Source organism: Apis florea, unplaced genomic scaffold (assembly GCF_048593485.1).
Source record: "Apis florea isolate Af1SG1 unplaced genomic scaffold, ASM4859348v1 contig_2293_pilon, whole genome shotgun sequence".
NCBI classification, from domain to species: Eukaryota; Metazoa; Arthropoda; class Insecta; order Hymenoptera; family Apidae; genus Apis; species Apis florea.
In genome coordinates, this window is record NW_028256554.1 from 3,114,639 (window position 1) to 3,133,905 (window position 19,267).

A 19,267-nucleotide genomic window follows, 5' to 3' on the forward strand; every position below is an offset into this window, starting at 1 on the left:
ATTATGTATGCCATTTAGAAGTAGCTGTAAATTGATTTTAATTTAAGGTAAGATATTAAAAAATCCTCTATCTATTATAAAATATTGAGTAAATTTGTAATAATAATGTAATATATAATAGTATTTATTAATTATTTCATATATTTAGGGTTTCACAAAAGAATCCGATTAAATTAGAAATTTTAATAATATTCCAATGGAAAAAGTATAATTTTATTTAAGAAAAAAGAACACAAAATATATTTTTGGCACTATATTACGAATAATATTTCTGTATGTTTACGAGCATATTCATATTTTTTTAAATATAATCTTAATTTTTTATAATTTTTTTTTATAATTTTTCCTTTTTCCTAAATATAATTTAAAATATAAAATTGTGTGATGTACTATTCCTTTGAAACAATATAATCAATTCATTTAAATCAGTTCGTATTAATTATAAATCATCCAGATGATTCCACTTAAATATTTCATTCTATATATGTTCGAATGATCTAGAATCGCGCGAAATTTAAAAGTGAAGAATTTAAAAGTTAAATTCATCGTTTTATATCGTTTAAATTTCTTTTTCTAATTATTTCGAATATCATTATATTTTTTTATATTGTGCATCATATATATTTTCTTTATTAGCTTGAAGAAATTAATTATAGTTTCACTTGAGTTTATATTTTCATATACAGGTGGCAACTATTCTTGTGGAAAACAATGCTTCTCTTAAGGCTACAACTAAAAATGGTTTTACTCCTTTACATATCGCAGCTAAGTATGGCAATATGAGCGTCGCAAATATACTTTTGCAAAGAGATAGTAAACTTGATGCACAAGGAAAGGTATGTACCAATTATAATATTTTTCAAATTTTTCATTTTTTAATATTATACTTATATCAGAATTATTTACAATTTAATTCAATTAATTTAATTTTAATAATATTATTTATTTATTATTTTTTTTAATGTTCATTAATATATTAAAAATGTAAAATTTCAGAATGACATTTCTCCTTTACATTTGGCTTGCCATTATGACCATCCAAATGTTGCAAATCTTTTGTTAGAAAAAGGAGCATCCCCTCATTTAGCTTCTCAAAATGGACATACTCCTCTACATATTGCTGCACGTAAAAATCAGGTAATATCATATTATATCCGAATAAATAATAACAAAAGCAAAACTGTTTTATTTGAACAGTTTATGATTTACCATTACTCTTATAAAAAATATAAATTAATATAAAGAATTCAAAATCGCAAATGTAACAAATTTAATCTTTAATAATCAATCTTAAGTAATTGTAAATTTAATTGAAAATTTTTTAGATGGATATTGCTTCTACTCTCTTAGAGAACGGAGCAAACGCGAATGCTGAATCTAAAGCAGGATTTACACCATTGCATTTAAGCGCACAAAAAGGACATTATGATATGACGAATCTGTTAATCGAGCATGGAGCTGATCCAAATCATAAATCAAAGGTATGTAAAGTCATTAAAATTATATTTTTTGATTAAAAAATCTTTTGAGAAATTAATATTTATTAAACGGTGACGATTTTTTTTTGTCTAGAATGGTCTCACCGCACTGCACCTGTGTGCTCAAGAAGATTTTATCAAAGTGGCTTCTATACTTGTGAAAAATGGTGCAAACGTTGAAAATGAAACCGAAACTGGTTATCGACCAATACATGTCGCGGCACATTTCGGGAATCTTTCGATGATTCGATTTCTTTTAAAACATAATGCAACTATCGACGTAAAAACTAATCAAAATTACACTCCTCTGCATCAAGCTGCTCAACAAGGCCATGCACATATTGTTAGTGCATTATTAGAAGGAAATGCTTCGCATAAAGCGCGAACGAATGTAAATACTATTACTTTTTTCTATTATGTATACTGTATTTAAATTATGTGCTCTCTCTCTCTTCGAAAAATTGTATGATATTCTCGTGATATTTATTTTATTATATAAAGTATCGATTTATATGACCTATTTCTTTCAGGATGGACTGACTGCATTAAATATAGCTCAAAAATTAGGATATATATCTGTAATGGAGGTATTGAAGGGATTGTCTTATGATACCTTGGCGCCTGATAATAAAAATTGGGACGAGAAGTATAAAGTTATCGCACCTGAAAGTTTGCAAGAAACTAGTTTTATGTCTGACTCTGACGATGAAGGAGGTATGATTCTTTTATGTAATCAAACATTGAATATGTTAATATTGATTAATTAAATTTATAAGAAAGTTAAGAATTATGTAAATAATTTTATGAATATGAATAGAATATGATGTTTCACAAACACGGATATAAACGTTCACCGTTAAATAAAAAAAATATACGTGAAACAAAACTGAACCGCGATATTCGTGTACAGGTTCAGATGCATTGATCAGCGAGCAGCCGTATCGATACCTTACAGCAGATTTGATGAAAAGTTTAAGAGATGATTCATTGCCTATTGATGTTACACGGGATGATCCAATACATAGACAAGGTAAAATATTTACTCCTTACTTTAGAAATGTTACGATAACGTTTTACGTAATGTGTGGCACTGTTCTCGACCAGTTACAAAAGAAGAAAAACAGGATTTCACTCAAAGCAATAATTATTGTCTAGCAGAAAACTTTGATACTGATGGATTTAATTTGGGGTATGTAAATATTGATAATTAAATTTATTTAAATTGTGTGGTAAATAAATCATATCTTTATAATAAATAAATTCTAAAATAAATTATATCTTTAAGAAAAATATTATTTAATAACACGTAAAGTATTTGTAGCGTAAAATTTTATATGGGAATTAACATTAATTGAAATTAAATATTTTCATTTTTAGCCGACTTCATTTCAGATCGTAAGTAATTTTTATTCCTATGATAGATAAGATACGATTGATGTATTAATTTTGATTAAATATTCAATTTTAATTCTATTTGATACCACATAATCGAAATAAATTGTGAGCATACATGATTTTAATTAAATTCTACTATATAAAATTGCAATTTTCGAAGTTTTAACAAATTTCTACTATCGTTTTAAAATTTTTTAAATCACCATTCTCTTGTTAACATAACTTTTAAAAATTAAATTAACATTTCACTATTTTTATAGTTTCAACTGTATTATAAACTAGTTTAAATTCTTACAAGATTAAATTCATTGAAATCATAATTGTCATTCAAAAATCAGCAATTTCATATGGTAGCAATTATATTTACACCTTAAGATTTGTGTAAAAAGATAATTTTAATTTTTAGATTTTTAGTAAGTTTCTTGGTGGACGCACGTGGAGGTGCTATGAAAGGATGCAGACACAGCGGTGTACGTATCATCGTGCCACCACGTAGAGCAACAATGCCGATTCGTGTTACGTGTAGATTGATAAAACCTAATAAAGTTGCAAATCCTCCTCCTTTAATGGAGGGAGAGGCTTTAGCAACTCGTATCATAGAAATGGGACCAATTGGTGCTACGTTTCTAGGGTAAATATTCTAATTCAATCGTTTCATTTGATTACTTTTATCCTTCCTTCATTCTGGAAACAATATGTATTTCATTTTAGCCCAGTTTTAATCGATATACCACATTTCGCGTCTATTCGAGGCAAGGAGAGAGAAATCATTATTCTTAGAAGTGATAACGGTGAAACGTGGAAAGAGCACGATAATTCTGCTGATAATGACACCACTTTATTAAATACTCCATACGGTATTTTTAAAAAATTTAAAAATGTTTTTATCAACATGTTTATTTTATATATATAATTTAACGTTTAATCTGTGTATACCCACTTACAGATCCTCAAATGAGCGCTACTCATTCTGGCAGAATTACCCGTATAATAACAACCGATTTTCCCCAATACTTTGCTATTATCACGAGAATCAAACAGGAGGTTCACGTAATTGGTGCCGAAGGTGGAATTTTAACATCAAGTGTGGCTAACGACGTCCAAGCAGTCTTTCCACCAGGAGCATTAACAAAGAAGATTAAAGTTGGATTACAAGTAATTTAAATTGCAATATTTCGCAATATCAGGAAATTTTTTTGTTGGTTTAATATAATCGTTGGCCGTTCCTATTTCTAACTTTTATAGGCTCACGTCATTCCGGCAGAGCTTACAGCAAAATTATTAGGAAATTGCGTAGCTGTTTCGCCTGTAATAACGATCGAGCCAAGAAGACGAAAGTTTCATAAACCAATCACTCTTACGATACCTGTACCACAAGCAGCGAATAAAGGGATGATTAATCAATATGGTGGTGAAACACCAACATTACGACTTTTATGTAGTATTGCAGGTAAATGAATGATAGTTATATATTTTATTATATATATTATTATATTTTATATAAATAAAAATATTCCATATATTTTTTTTTATTATTTTTCACTTTAAATTTAGGTGGAACCAGTGAGTCACAATGGGAAGATGTTACTGGGTCGACGCCATTAACTTTTATGAACGATACAGTGTCCTTTACCACAACTGTATCCGCTCGATTCTGGTTAATGGATTGTAGAAATATAGGCGCAGTTCCAAAAATGGCAACCGAATTATATGAAGAATCGTTATTTGTGCCATATATTACAAAGTATGCATACCAATATTCAATTAAATTATAATAATCGTTTCTTATTCATAAAACATTAATTTTTTTTTTTTTTTTTTGATACAGTTTTATAATATATTCCAAACGAATGGATATGCTCGAAGCAACATTAAGAGTTTTATGCATGACCGATGGAAAAGAAGGGATGCACACTTTGGAAAGGCAAGAAGAATTTGTCGAAATTGTAAAAAGCCGCGATGTTGAAGTAAATATTGTTCATTATGTAATTTTCACTTTATTTTAATTCCATCCAGATATTTTTATAATTATTTTTCGTTACAGGCACTCGATGGGAAAGATCTTTATATTGAATTCAGTGGAAATTTAGTACCTGTGACGAAATCGGGAGTACAATTGAAATTTACTTTTAAAGCTTTTCGTCAAAATCGTTTATCTTTTCACGTAAAAGTGAAAGATCCGTTGTTGGATCCGGTTGCTAGGATGTTGTTTATGCGAGAACCGAAAGTAGCGAAAGGAGAACCACCTCAACAACCAATTTGCGTGTTGAATATTGTTCTTCCAGAAATTATAACTAAAGTTGAAGTACAAAAGAAATTGAAAGGTAAATTTTTTTCTGTAATATATCAATATTATATACAGAGCTGGGAGGATTAATGTTTAATTACAAAATATAACGTTTCGTTCTTTCTTTCATTGCAGATTATGAAGATTCGAATATTATTAGTCAAAAATTGGATTCTTATGAATCGAAATACAAGATGGAACAAAAAGAGAAAGGCGACGAACCTAAGGATATTTCGCCTTCCGAAAAGAAATTTATTACCGACACCTTGCAAAAGGAACGAACAGGTATGATATATCTATGTTTCTTCACTTCACATTAGATTAATGATAACGTTAGAGCAATGAAGAAAATTTATAATGACATGTAAAAATTGACACAAATCGTAGTGAAAATTATTTCAAGAAAACACTAATCAATCTAATTGAATTCAAATTCAAATGCAAGGTGCAAAAAAGGAAATTTTGTATGTTCCAGCATAATAAGAAATTATTTATTATAATACACGAATTGCTTTAACGATTATGAAATTTAGATATATATGTACATATATATTAAATAAATGATTTTATTATAAAACTGATTAATAGTGATAATCGATATTTATAAACTTTAGGTAAAATTTGATATTAAAATATTAAAGAAAACATTGTTTTGAAAACAATTTCATTTCGTGCAGTAGAAAAATTTCTACTGTCATTCTATTTTCGTTTAAGAGGGTATGTTAATCTGCTTATGTCTCGAAAGTCGAGTGAGGCTTCTATAATTTAATTACGTATAACAGTATCAACAAACGTTCGATAGCTATGACGAATTCATTTAGTTTGTTCTGAACTATTGGAACTACCACTACTTTTAAAACCTATCTTCTTCTTCTTCTTTCGAGTATCATTCTACCACAATTTTCATATAACGTGAGTTTATTTTATTTAAATCGAGTTGAGATATTGGTTACACTTTTTACGTTTGCTTTGTTTGTCTATAACACACCAGTTATAACATTGTTATTACATTTTTGTTCGTTTTAAACATTAATTTCCATTTCTTTCTTATTATTTTCAGTTTCAGGTTTTTTTAAGTTCTTTAGTAATTTGCACTTAAGATCTGCGCGCTAAGTCTTAAAAAAAAAAAAAAAAAAAAGCCAAGAAAGAAACTTATTTCCAAGAGACATTTACGTATACATGGAAGATTCGAGCGAGAAACAAGAAGAGAAAGTGGAAGAAATGGAAGATAATTGTACCCTGGAATCGGAACGGAACGAGAATGGACTATCCATAGAAAAAAGCGTGATCGATACAGAGTCTTCGAATCGAATTAACGAGGAACCAGACGTTGATCAAAATGAAAAAAATACTACAGAGTGTCCGCAGATCATTGAGGAAAATTTAAACACGTCCAAATCGAAAGAGACTGGGACGAAAGGAAAGCGTAAAATAAGATCGACGCGTAGAAGATTAAACGCTATGATTAATAACTCGTCGTTACATTTCTCTGACACCGATTCAGAGGGAGAGTTAACTACGATTAATTCGCAAGTCAAACCTTTGAATAACACGGAACAAAAACCAATTATTTCCGTGACATCTGACATCATAGAAAATGAAAGCTCGAATTATTTATCACTGGATGATAAAGATTTCGTTAAGCGTAATAATTTTATTGAGAATATGACAGATGTGGACGAAATTTATCCAAGCGAGTTAGAAAACGAGGAGAAAGAGAATCAAGATCATCTTAAGATTGTCAATACTCCTTTCCAAACAGAAACGGATCTTGAGGATCTCGAAGGCGAAGATGAAATACAATCACCCATCCATGTGAAACCAAGGTCTGATATATTTTGCGACTATAGCGGGGAAACGATCACGTCCAAGGAAGGTGATGGACCATTCTCCGTGGAAGTGCGAAATAAAATGTATCGAGAGGATAGTCCACGGAACGAGACTTGTGGCGCCACGCCAGACATTGTGGTTATGTCGAACACTGATGAAGAAGACATGGCTGTATCCGGGGACGAGGACGAGCAAGAAGCTTGTTGCAGTCAAAGAGAATTATTCGAGGATTTGGACGTTCTTGTTGCGTCTCAAGTTATTATGAAAAATATGAATAAAATGGAGAACTTGTTAACTGTGAAAGAAATCAGTGATGACGGAACTAGCGATTGTCATACCGATGTAGAAGAAGTTGATACGATTGAGTAAATTATAAATTGAAAATCGTGTGGACGGTAAGAGCACGAATTTAAAGAGTCCGCTTTTTAACGGATTATTTCATGTTACGCAAATACTGTAAGAATTTGATCTGTATTAGATCTAGTTTATTCTAATTAAGTACTGAAAATGATGCGAATGCATTGAATATTATCTTATCTATGTTAATCGATATTTATTACAATATACACATGTTATTCAATTATAGAGAATATGAGATGAACTTCATATGACTCGATGTATTATGTTGTTACACATAATATCTATGAAGAAAATATTCTATGAATACTAAAGAATTGCCTATTTTATATTCAATATCAAACTGAGAATATTGATAATTTAAAAAAAAAAAAGAAAAATATATATGCATATATATGTTAAACTCTCTCTTATATATTTGTAGGATTTTAAAGTGAATTAACAATGATGTCTTATTCTGCATTTATGTAATTTCACAAAAAAAATATGATGTTTGTGTTGCAATTATAGAAATATATATTTCTTATTATAATTTGGATTATTTTATGACAATACTATTTTACTTTAAGACAAAAATAAAATTTTAAATTTTTCCTGTGAGTTTCTCATAAATATTATAGGTACGTTAAAATTTTCTTTTTTATATGAAAGAATTTACTAATTAAACTATAATAAATCGTTTTTGTATTACTATATTAATATTTTTTTGCGATTGTTTCCTATTTGAAAACAATATTAATTGATTGCAATTATACGTACATAATAAACATATATTTATATGTATAATCAATTAGATTCAAAAGTAAGAAAGAAAGATGAGTTTCCTATTTTAATATTTTTTAAAAATTAATTAGATAAAAATATTTCTTCAATATATTATTTTTGACAAAATTATTAAATTACATATTATAAAACTTAAAATATTTTTGTAATTTTATATATACACTTAATCAATCATCAAATATTGAAATATTAAATGGCATAAAATATATATATATATTATTTTAGTCAAATTATTTTGATCTTTATCGTATTAAAATTAATTTTGTATGGAAATCTTTTCTTTCCTTTTTGCACCATGCTTTGAGTACATAAAATTTTTACTAGTTTTTCAACTTTATCAAACTTTATTTGGATGTATATTGGAGTATTATAATTACAAATCTTTTGAAAGATTTGAAACTAACTTGAAAAAATTAATAAGAGAAATTGTTAAAAAAAGACAGATTATGTATACACATGTCGCAAAAATTAACCGACTAAAATATTTTTGCTTTAATGTTATCATTTAGTATTAACGCAATATTCTGTACTTATACTTGCAGACAAAACTGCCGTCCTCAACATTATCATAGACAACCGTATGGGATATTAATTTTAAGTCTTGAAGGTTATTAATTATATTTATAGATATTAAAAAAAAGAAAAAAAAAAGAAAAGAAAGAAAGAAAAAAAGAGCAATTAAAGTTTATAGAGGATATTTAGAGTTATATGTATTATATACTTATATATTTCTGTGTGCATGTTAAAATTTTAAAGAGAATTAACAATGCCTCGATAACCCCGAGAGTTATTTTTGAAATTGTATTTATTCTTCTGAAAAAAGAATATTATTGTTATTATGTACAGTAACAAAAAGTTTACGATAGTGTTGTATCTCTATTAACATTTTAACAAAATGAAATAAAATAAAAGAAAGAAGAAAGGAAAAAAAATCGTGTTTACGAGTGAAACACTAAGCTTGTGAAAGTTTGATCGCATAATCCTTAATAAGAGTTAAAATTAACGCGAGATTGTAAATAATACGAGAGAAAAATGTATTTCATTCATTACAATGTACCGTTGTCTAATAAAAAGTAATGTGAGAATAATTCTTGGTTGTTCTAGATGCTGTTACTATCCACGAAATCCTTGCGCAAAAAGCGGCTTCTCCCCTAGAATCTGTAGATGCTAGTTATCCCAGTAAAGTAGTCGGGCAAGAGCAAGATTTGTCGCCAAGTGTCGAGAGACAAACTTATTCAGAGAAGAGGAAATTCTGGGAGGATATATCAAGGAAACGGGAAAGTTATCAACGATCGGAATCGGAGGTGTCGAGAACCTCGCAGTTGACGATAAACGAGAGCGACAGCGAGTACATACAGAATGTAATCACCGAGGACACGGCAGACATTGGTCAGCAGCAGATCGACAAGTCTGAAACGTTAGAAGATTTGAACGTGCCCGATATATCCGAGTGTTCTGTGGCGGAGAAAGCGCAATATTTCGAGGAGCAAATACAAAAAGAGACGACGAAACTTCCGCCCAAGTTGCATCAGCAGGACTCGTTGAAATCCGAGAAAGAGAAGGTAACGAAGATTAAGATAAGCGAGAAGGAGAAAGTGGATAAGGATGAGAAGTATGTGACTGAATTGAAACAGAAAAAGGTGGAGGAGATTGTTACGTTGCAAAAGGAAGAGCAGAAAGAAGGGGAGAAAAAGGAGAGAAGATTGTCCGATGAGGATGAAAAGGAAAAAGATGAAAGTAAATACGTGGAAGTAAGCGAGGTGTCTGTGTCTGAAAAGGAATTGGGAAAAGAAAAGGAAGATGTGAAACTCGATGAGATCGTAACCGAAGTATCTGTAAAACCTGAAAAATTAGAGGAAGATATTGAAAGGTTAGAATCTACGCCTGTTGTAACATCTGTAGAGAAAATTACGATAGAGGTGGAAGAAAAAATGGTGGAACCGATAATTACCGAAGAAAAATCGGTTGATGAGATTAAACGAGTGGATGAAGTAGAGAAAATGAAAATTGTGGAGGAAACTCCCGTAATAAAAGATCAATTAGCCGAATTAAAAGTTAAAGATGTTGTGGAGGAAGAACGTAAAACAGTTGTTATCACTGAAGTACCTGCTCAAGATATTGTAGAAGATGTAAAAGTAAGAAGAGAAGAAGTACAAGAGTCAATTACACAAATAAAAGAGATGGAAGAAGAGAAATTAAAGGATGTTATAAAATCTGTAGAAATAAGCGAGCAAAAAGAAAAATTAAAAAAAGAAATAGAAGAAAAAGTAGAACTAATATCGGAAGTAAAAAGGAAAGAAAAAATTATAGAAGAGAGTGCAGAAGACAAGAAAGTCTTAAAAGTGGAAAAATCTATTCCTGAAGTGAGCGTAGAACGAGAAACGATAGAAGAAAGTATAAAAGAAAAAGAAAAAGACGTCGAAGTTACGAAAATAGTTATTCATGAAGAAATTATAAAGAAACACGTAGAACCGGAAGTGCAAGAATTTATTCCAGAAATTGGTCCAGAAGAAAAAATCGTAAGCGAAAAGGAAAGCACAGAGCAAAAAGAAGAAGCAGAAAAGATTGTTACAGAGATTGTAACTACGCAACAAGAAACAGTGGAAGAAAGAATTGAAGAAAAAGAGAAAGAACCAAAAGAAATAGATACGGAAATATTATTACGAGAAAGTATTAAAGAAGGTCTAGAGCAGAAAGAAAAAGAAGAAAAAGAAATTGTAAAGCGAAAAGAGGAAAAGAAAGAGGAATACGTAGAAGAAGTTTCTGCAGATATAAGTGATGAACTAAAAGAAATAGATAGAACCGAGAAAAAACAGGAAGAGATACTAGAATCCATTAAAGAAAAAAAAATGGAAGATGTGAAAGATGAACGCGAAGAATTAAAAATGGAACCTGCGAAGAAAATAGAAAAGGAAGTGGAAGAAATTATTACAGAAAGGAAATTACAACGAGAGATAATCACAGAAGCAGAAGCGAAACGAGAGAAAGCACAAGATGAAGTTGCTAAAATTGTAGAAAAAGAAGAAAAGGAAGAAAAGGAAGAACAAGAAGTTGTTACAGATTTAACCGTCCGGGAAAGAACTTTAACGCCAGAAACAAAAAGAGAGGAGATCATTAGAGAAAAAATGGGTGGAAGACGTATTATAACGGAAGAAACTACTATTATCTACAAGGTACAGAAAGATGGTACTCTGGTACAAGAACAAGTATTGAAATCTGTTCAAGTGGAAGGGGGAAGCGATGCTTTAGGCGCATTAACCCAAATGCCTGAAAGTAAAATCGAAACTAAGGTAATTCGTGAGATAGAATCGATTGGCGATATTAAACCTGAAGTTACTTTCTCAACGGATATTAAACAGGAGATGCAAAAGTTTATGGAAGAAGAAAGAAAACCAGAAATTGAAGTTAAAGAAGAAATAAGATTGGTTGAGAAAGAAAAGTTGGAGAAAGTATTTCCTGAATCGATCATAAAAGAAGATAAAGAAGTTAAGGGGAAAAAAGAAGAAGAAGAAGGAGAATTAAAGAAAGGAGAGAAAGAAAAAATTTCACTGCACAAAGAAATAGTAACCGAAGTTGAAACGAAACAAGTTAAGAAAGAATTCGAGTCACGTATCCCTATTTCAACGGCAAAGATGGACAAAGATAAAATTCAAAAAGAAACGAAGTTTAAAACTACGATAGAAGAGAAACGTGTTCCAGGTAAACTCGAAGTCGATAAAGAATTAATCACGGAAAAGGAGGATATTTCGCCAACAACTAGAAAGAAAGAATTCGAATCTCGAATACCGAAGCGCGTAGTAGACGTTAAATCAACGTCCGATAAAGCTGGAAAGAAGGATACGCACGTAAGAAAAGAAAGCGAATCGTACACGATAACGGAGAAGAAATCGAGCGAAGAAATAACTTCAAAATTGGAGGAACATTTAACGACGAAAAGTGAAACTCAAACATTTTCGAAAACTTTCACCGATCCTCGGGAAGCTTTTAAAATGTTCGAGGATATGGACAGTTTGGGGAAAACTACTGAATTCGCAACGGTGACGTCTAAGATCGATCATAAAACGTCGAGCATGTTGGAGAAGAAAGAAGTTGTATCCTCGGAGATTTCCACCGGGAAGGACAAGGTTATCACGCACGAGGAAAAGGAACGGGTGGAAAAGAAGAAATCGTTGGAATCGCAATTGAAGAAGGAGTCGCCGACCGAAACGTTGGAAGAGAAAAGCACTAAGCGCGAGGAATTGGACAAAACAGCGATTCAAAAATTGTCAATGAACTTGACGGATACTCAAAACATAATAGACGCAGCTGCGTCCGAATCGAGAGCTGAAACGAAAAAAGAAGAGATATTTAAAAAGTTATCGGACGAAGAGGGAGTTACGACCCAAGAGGCGGGTAGCAGTATATCGAGGGAGAGCGACGCCGACGTAGCTATTCGAATAAAGAAAGAGATAGCTAGGAAAACTGAGTACGAAGAGGAGGATGTAAAAGTGGTGGAAGGGAAAGCAACGGAAAGGATATCGAGGCCAGTTGCGGATACGGATCAAATCGAGACGCTTGCTCAAGGGGAGTCGCACAAAGAGACGAAAGAAAGTTTCAACGTTGTTCAATTCGTGCCAAGTGAGAAGAGGGCGAAAGAGAAGGAGGAGGAAGGGGAATTGTCGAAAGAAGAGAAGGAGGAAGCAGCGCGACCGAGTGTAAGTTTGGAGGAGCAACAACGGCAAAAGTTCAAAGAGATCGAGGCGCGTACCATAGCGGAAACTCTGATTCAATCGATCGAGAGCGAGATCGAAGCGAAATCGGCGGCTGATTTGAAAGCGGAGTTGCTCAGCAAAGGATATTTGGAACAAATAATAAGCGAAAGCGTGGAAACGGATCACGAGAAATTGGCGGACGATTTGACGCGCAAATTCGAAAGTATCATGAAGAAAACGGCGCAAGAGAGGGCGGGGCGCGTGGAATCGCCACCGAGGTTTAGATCATCGATACAGGAGGAATCGTTGGAGAAAAGTTCGACCAGGGACAGTATAAGCGTTAGCGAAGATATAACCAGGGACGAGGAATCGTCGCCCCACGAGAAAGAAGAAAGTTTCCCCCTTTCGTCGTCGCAGGCTAAACTCCAAGACAGAGATATTACCATGAGCCCCAGTAGCATATCCGAACAGATAGATTTCGAAGAAACGATCGACGTAGATACGAACGAGTTGGAGAGCGTGTCGAAACCAACCGCAAGCCCGCAATATGAGAAACAACGATCGAGCAGCCAAGTGAGTTTTTTCCCTCCTGACAAGATGGTGTCCGAGATTTCAGGCGCCAGAGTTTTGGAAATACTGGAACCCGGTATGGACAGTCAATCGAGAGAAGATTCGGTGGACGTACCCTCGTTAGAGATGGACGAGCACAAAATATCGGAGCAGACTAGTAGAGGAATACCATCGTTGCGCGAGAGCGCGGAAATGGATTCGTTCGAAAGGCTGGCTCAAGAACGAGATATCACGATCAGCCCTAGCACCGTATCCGAGGATACGAATATAGATTATTCTTTGGTGCAAGAATCGTCTCATCCTATTGGAGGGTCCCAAAGGGAATTGCCTATGATAAGCGCGAGAAGAGCGGACAGTTTCGAAATCGAAAGTCCTCCACTCGTCTCGCCAAAACCGAAGGTTCGCGGCCTCGAGATTATTAAACCTGTCGATTGGATGATCGGTGACGAGAAGATCGAAATATCGGAGACGTTGCAACCGTCACAGATCTTTAATCAAGAATTGGAGGCGTACGAAACGATGATCAAGAAGAAGGAACGGTTGTCCTCGTTGGATGGATCGACGGATCACGAGCAGGAATCCGGCACTAAATCGTCGGAGGACATCAGTGTGATAGAATCGACGAAGGAGGCAGCGGTTGCGGATGACGATCGTAAACTTACGAAATTCACCGTGATTCCCGTTAGCGAGCAAGATTTTGAAAACGAATTGGTGGAGAATAAATTGGACGTTAGTTGTCAGGAATTGGTCGACACGTTGCAGCGCGAATACGACGCAAAAACGCCTATCGAGGAAGACGTGGAAAGTGCTCAACAACGACAACAAACTGTCTCGTCCACCGATGAACGTTATTGAAATTGGAAAAAGGCGAAGAAGAAGTTTTGCAAGTGGAAAAATCCGTGATGGAAGAACCCAGCGATTCAACTCGAACGATCGAAGAGCAAAGAGTGGAAAAAGAAGAGGTGAGAGAAGAGGTGAAAGAAGAGGGGACGAAGAAGAAGGAAAGCGAAAAGATAAAGGAGGAGGAGAAGGAAAAGGAGGAGAAGGAGGAAGAGGAGGAGGAAAAGGCGAAAGAAAAAGAAGAGGCGAAAAAAGAGGAGAAAGCGAAGGATGATGCGTTGGCTAAACCTTTGAAAAGCGAGGAAGGTAAACAGGAGAGAGTGGTGGCAAAGCCGGAAATCGAACTGAAATTAGAGAGAACAACTGACGAGTTGAAGGAATGGACGGAAGCTTATTTGTCGAAGATGAAACCGTTGAGCGAAGATTACAAAAGGCATATGGAGAAGGCTACGGAGAAGCACGACAAGCCTGGAAGATCGACGACAGTTCCTTCCGACACTTGTGCCTTGAAAATAAAAAAAGATGATCTCTCTAGTGTTGATTTAAGTGCACGATACGCTATAACCGTTCTAGATCAGGTAGTTAAAAAAGAGATAGCCGAGGTGAAGGAGTCTTTAGAGGCGGCTAAGCAAGACCTGATAGAGGAATTAAGCGAAAATAGTGAAACTGTGATCCAAATAAAAGATTCCCCCTCAGAGTTCCGGTTTAAATTACAACCCGAATCCATTCCGAACGATTTACCATTTTTATACACACCGGCGTATCCTGCTGCCGAGCAAAGTATCCACGAGTCGGATACCGAAGCGACAAAGGGCGAATCCCCGGCTGATAAATCGCAATCGCGACGCGAGACGAAAGATATCGATCGAGGTGAAACGGAGACGGGAGATGGGTCCGGTGGTGTCGAGGGGCCGATACGTGAAACGCATAAGGATACACCTGTGATTAAAACCGATAAGTCTGACGTAGAGACTGCTGTAATAACCGTCCAATCCGAAGATACGAAAGACGAGGAGGAAGTCCGCGAAGAGGAACATCCTAGCCCCGTGCCTGCCAGCATGTCAGGCTCGGACATAGACAATAAAGACGAAAGTTCTTCTTTGGCTTTACCGCGTCCTGTACTTAGAAGACGTCAGAAACCCGGTAGAAGTGCTAAACGCATCACCTCCGACAGCGACGCGGATCTCGGTTCTAGTTCCGGCGAGAGTAGTAATTATCAATCGTGCGACTACGAAATCGGTAGCGGTAGCCGACCTAGTTCTTCCGACGTAGAAGCGATGCAATCGTGCGGTGTACCTTCCGCCACTGCCTCGGAATACGAAACCGCGATGATGTCGGTCGAGCACTCCACCTCTTCCAAACCAACCTCGCAGGAGTATCAGACGGCGGCCACAACTATGAGCTCGCGCGAATCGATGAAGTCTTTGACCTCTTTGAGCTCCGGCCATCTTGGCAGCATTGACAGTACCAGCGAATTGTCCGAGACTTTGGTAGCGTCCGAGGCGGATGCGGATAAAGAGGAGGAGGAGGAGGAAGAAGAGGAGGAGGAGGAGGAGGAGGAGGAGGAGCGTCTGGACGGTGGTCTGGACGGGGAGCAGACCGAACAATCGGACTCCTCCGGTAGCGATATACCGATCGACGAGCCAATGGACGATATCTACAATCGGGCATCTTGTCGCATGAAACGATCGTCCGAAATGATCTTCCCGCAAGTCCTCGAGGCGGCAGCTCTCGAGGAATCGCCGGCCAAGGACACGAAGGGCGTAGATTTCGCCACGTCCACGTCGGCAACGGGAGCCGGCCCTCTTCGATCCGTCGATATAATGACATCGCGAGTTTCCGAGGACGGGGTACAAAGCGTGTGCACTCAAGTAATTTCGACCCAAGCTGTGGAGGCCGAGGTGGAGGGGCCATCCAAGGTGGAAAGCCCCCTCGAGATGGGGACGGATGACAAGGACGTGGTGGACGAAGGAACGTTGTTGGACGCGCAAGCGATCGAGTCCGAACTCTCGGAGCAGAGATATGGAAGCGCGACGGGGCAAGCGACGAGCGAAAGTCCGGAAATGTCGATGCAAACGTCGTCGACACCCTCTATAGTGCAACAGGCCTCGATGTCGACGTCCTCGACGTCCGGCGTGTCTATAGACACGGTGGTGGGGAAGGAGAAGTCGGATCGTCAATCGCCCGACAGCGATTCGTTCGAGATGGTCGATAAACCCGATATCATCGACGATTTCGTGGTCATAGAGGAGGTTGGCAGGGAGGCTGAGGAATACGATTCCGAAGGGAAAAGTATACGTATCAGTTCTATACCCCAGGTGGTCGGGAAACAGTACGATCGGGATCTCGAAAATCTTATAACCGAGAACAAGGAAGATTCGCAAGTGTCTACGAGTCAAGCGTCGAAGAACAACGAGCTGTTCGACTTCGAGTCGGAGGAGAGCCCGCCTCAAGTCTCGAACGACGATCAATATTCCCAATCGTACTCGGACGACGAGCAATACGAAGGGGGGAAGAAGTGGATAGAGATGCAATTCCACGCGGATCCACGAGTCTACGACATCGAGTACGATCGAGGCCCTTTGGAGGATATAAAGGAAGAGGAGATCACCGACTTCGAGGCTGGCAGCAGTAGATTCGGAAGCTTAGGCAGTCACAAAGAATCGATAGGAAGCGTGGGCAGTATGCGAGGCAGTTTCGGGAGTACCCCCGACTACGATGTCCTGGCGGGCAGGAAGTATTTCACCAGGCCATCCGATCACGACAACGTGTCGTTGAGCTCGTTGCAAGAGTTCGAGAACTTGGAGAGCGCTGTCGCGGCTGAGAATTCTAGAAAATTGCAGTGCGGCTCCCACGATTCCGTGAACAACGGTAGTCTTCCAAGGAGGTACATGACCAGCCGATCCGGCCACGGCGACGACATCTCGTTATCTTCGTTGAAGGATTTCGAAGGGCTGGAGAGAGCTTGTAGGGAGGCGCATTTGATCGAATTGCGGGCAAGGGAGGAGGAAGACTTGTTAGAACACGAAAGCCCCGAGAACAAGTACAAATTGGAAAGCCTAACGCGAACGAGGGTCGACACGAGCACGGCCGGCTCGTTCAACGCGAGCACATCGGGCTCGGATGATTACGAGAAGAGAATAAAGGAGATCGACGAGATAATACGGATAGCCCAGTCGAATGTGGAGAAGTCCGATCGGCAAGACGACACGACGGAGGACATTTCGCAAATCGAAATCACGGACGCTGAGAAAATTGGGTCTCAGGCAGGTGTGCAACCTGTTTCGAAACCGGAGGAGGAACTAGAGGAGCCGACCCCGTTGCCTCTTCAAAGAGAGAGCAACGTTATGGAGACGAGTACGGATTCCCTCGAGTTGGAGGATAATATGGATAAGAAGCATCACCAATTATGCCGAAGTTCCGACTCGTTGGAGATGAAAACCACGCTGGATTTTCCTTCGTTGAGTTCGGACTCGTTGAACAATGTGCGGGACGCAAGGGAGATGCAATCGGACGTAGCCGAGCACGCGAGCAACGTTAGACGTATTTCTTCGGACTCGTTGGACATGCCTTTGCTCGAACAACAAGATTCCGAAAGACCGAGCAACGAAGATGATCGTTCGGATGGTGTCACGTCGGACAATTCCTTGGAGCACAGATCGGATGCAGGGGAAACCGATAGAAGCGATAGAGCGAGGACAACACCGAGCACCAATACATAGGAATATTTTCGTAGGTACGTATTGTTGTCACGAATTGCACGTAACAATAATTATTCATTTCAAGATTTTAAGAAAGGAAAATTGTTACTTTTAATCGCGCGTTAAATTCGTAATATTCGTTTTGTTCCAGATAGTGGACCATCAAAGTGAATTTGTTACAACGTTGGTTCTTAAGGCTACAACGATGTATTATTGAACCAATTGAAATGCTTTACATAATACAGCATAATATAATGAAAAATGAAGTACTAAAAGAAATACTTGCGCGTTGTGCATATGCAAGGTATTAAAATGCATTTATCTTTATTTTATGCGACGTTTTATAAGAATAATTGTTTTATGATGCTTAAGTGAAATAGTTATTATCTTTAAAATATAGGATTGTTATTAAAATGAGGTAGAAACACGAATGACGCTTATTCATTTCTAAATTATTAAAGTCTATATCAAAAAATGAAAAAAAAAAAAAACAAAAATTGTAATGCTTTTGATCTTACTACTTATTTAAACAATTACGAGTTATCTTGCTTCGTTGTTCACGATTGTTTACAATAATTAAGTTTATATCGCAAAAATTGTACTTTTTAAATGTTATTCTCGTATGTCCTACTTGTATGATAATACTATTATATAAAAAAAAAAAAAATGTCATGTTTTTGTAAATTTTTCGATTATAACGTGTCTTTGTGACTACGCTTTCTTAAGGTGTTGACAGGTTTTATTGAACACTTTATATTTGCATACTGATTTTCAAAAAACGTTTACGAGCTCTAATACTCGTTAATCTTAATTGCAAGTGTTCACGAAAGAACAAAAAATATATTAATTAAATAGAAAATTTTATATACAAACCGTAATGTATAAGATCTTAGGGGGAAAAAAAAATATATATATTATCAAGAGAGTGCATTCTCTGATTAATGTACGATGCATATGTGCAAATGTTATAGACATTTTTTGTATGCGAAGTTTTAACCAATTATGAGATATTGCTTTGATCTATTTGCTGATAATGAATTCGATGTATTTTATCGATCGTAAGAATTTTTAACGTTATGTCAAAATTTTAACGATGTTTTTCATTTATCTGTTTTTCATAATCTGTTTTTTTTCCATCGATGAAAATATAAATCTATATGAACAAAATAAAATATTCATCATTTATTGAAACCCCAATGTTCTTCGCGATAGTTGCTTGGACTACATATTTGATAGAACTTCAATTATTATAGCAATAACTTTGTCTAACAATATATTATAAGTTTAATTAATTAATAAATGCAAAAATGCGTACAAAACGTTGTAAAATAAAAT

General features: G+C 36.0%; 2 protein-coding genes across 2 annotated transcripts; both read left to right on the forward strand.

The window, feature by feature from the left end:
- The first annotated feature begins 3 nt into the window (after positions 1–3).
- Positions 4–19,104, forward strand: LOC100872575 (uncharacterized). Its single transcript, XM_086904016.1, has 20 exons — positions 4–9; positions 687–836; positions 997–1,137; positions 1,326–1,481; positions 1,573–1,869; positions 2,009–2,192; positions 2,389–2,508; positions 2,583–2,667; positions 2,856–2,873; positions 3,280–3,504; positions 3,585–3,730; positions 3,820–4,028; positions 4,119–4,323; positions 4,428–4,617; positions 4,702–4,840; positions 4,918–5,197; positions 5,296–5,445; positions 9,235–14,196; positions 14,259–17,967; positions 18,084–19,104. The coding sequence occupies exons 1-19, from the start codon at positions 4–6 to the stop codon at positions 17,951–17,953; spliced, it is 11,358 nt and encodes a 3,785-aa protein (XP_086760142.1). The 3' UTR covers positions 17,954–17,967; positions 18,084–19,104.
- On the forward strand, positions 5,787–9,218 carry LOC116414560 (uncharacterized). Its single transcript, XM_086903608.1, has 3 exons — positions 5,787–6,072; positions 6,221–7,967; positions 8,673–9,218. Exon 2 carries the CDS (start codon positions 6,340–6,342, stop codon positions 7,357–7,359), a length of 1,020 nt encoding a protein of 339 aa, XP_086759734.1. The 5' UTR covers positions 5,787–6,072; positions 6,221–6,339; the 3' UTR covers positions 7,360–7,967; positions 8,673–9,218.
- Positions 19,105–19,267: the final 163 nt, after the last annotated feature.

Bases quoted from the DNA above. Each gene is read 5' to 3' on its own strand.
- LOC100872575 (XM_086904016.1), top strand. The intron at 3,505-3,584 runs GTAAATATTCTA...ATTTCATTTTAG, and splicing joins ATTGGTGCTACGTTTCTAGG to CCCAGTTTTAATCGATATAC. The intron at 3,731-3,819 runs GTATTTTTAAAA...ACCCACTTACAG, and splicing joins TTTATTAAATACTCCATACG to ATCCTCAAATGAGCGCTACT.
- LOC116414560 (XM_086903608.1), top strand. From the start codon at position 6,340: ATGGAAGATTCGAGCGAGAAACAAGAAGAGAAAGTGGAAGAAATGGAA.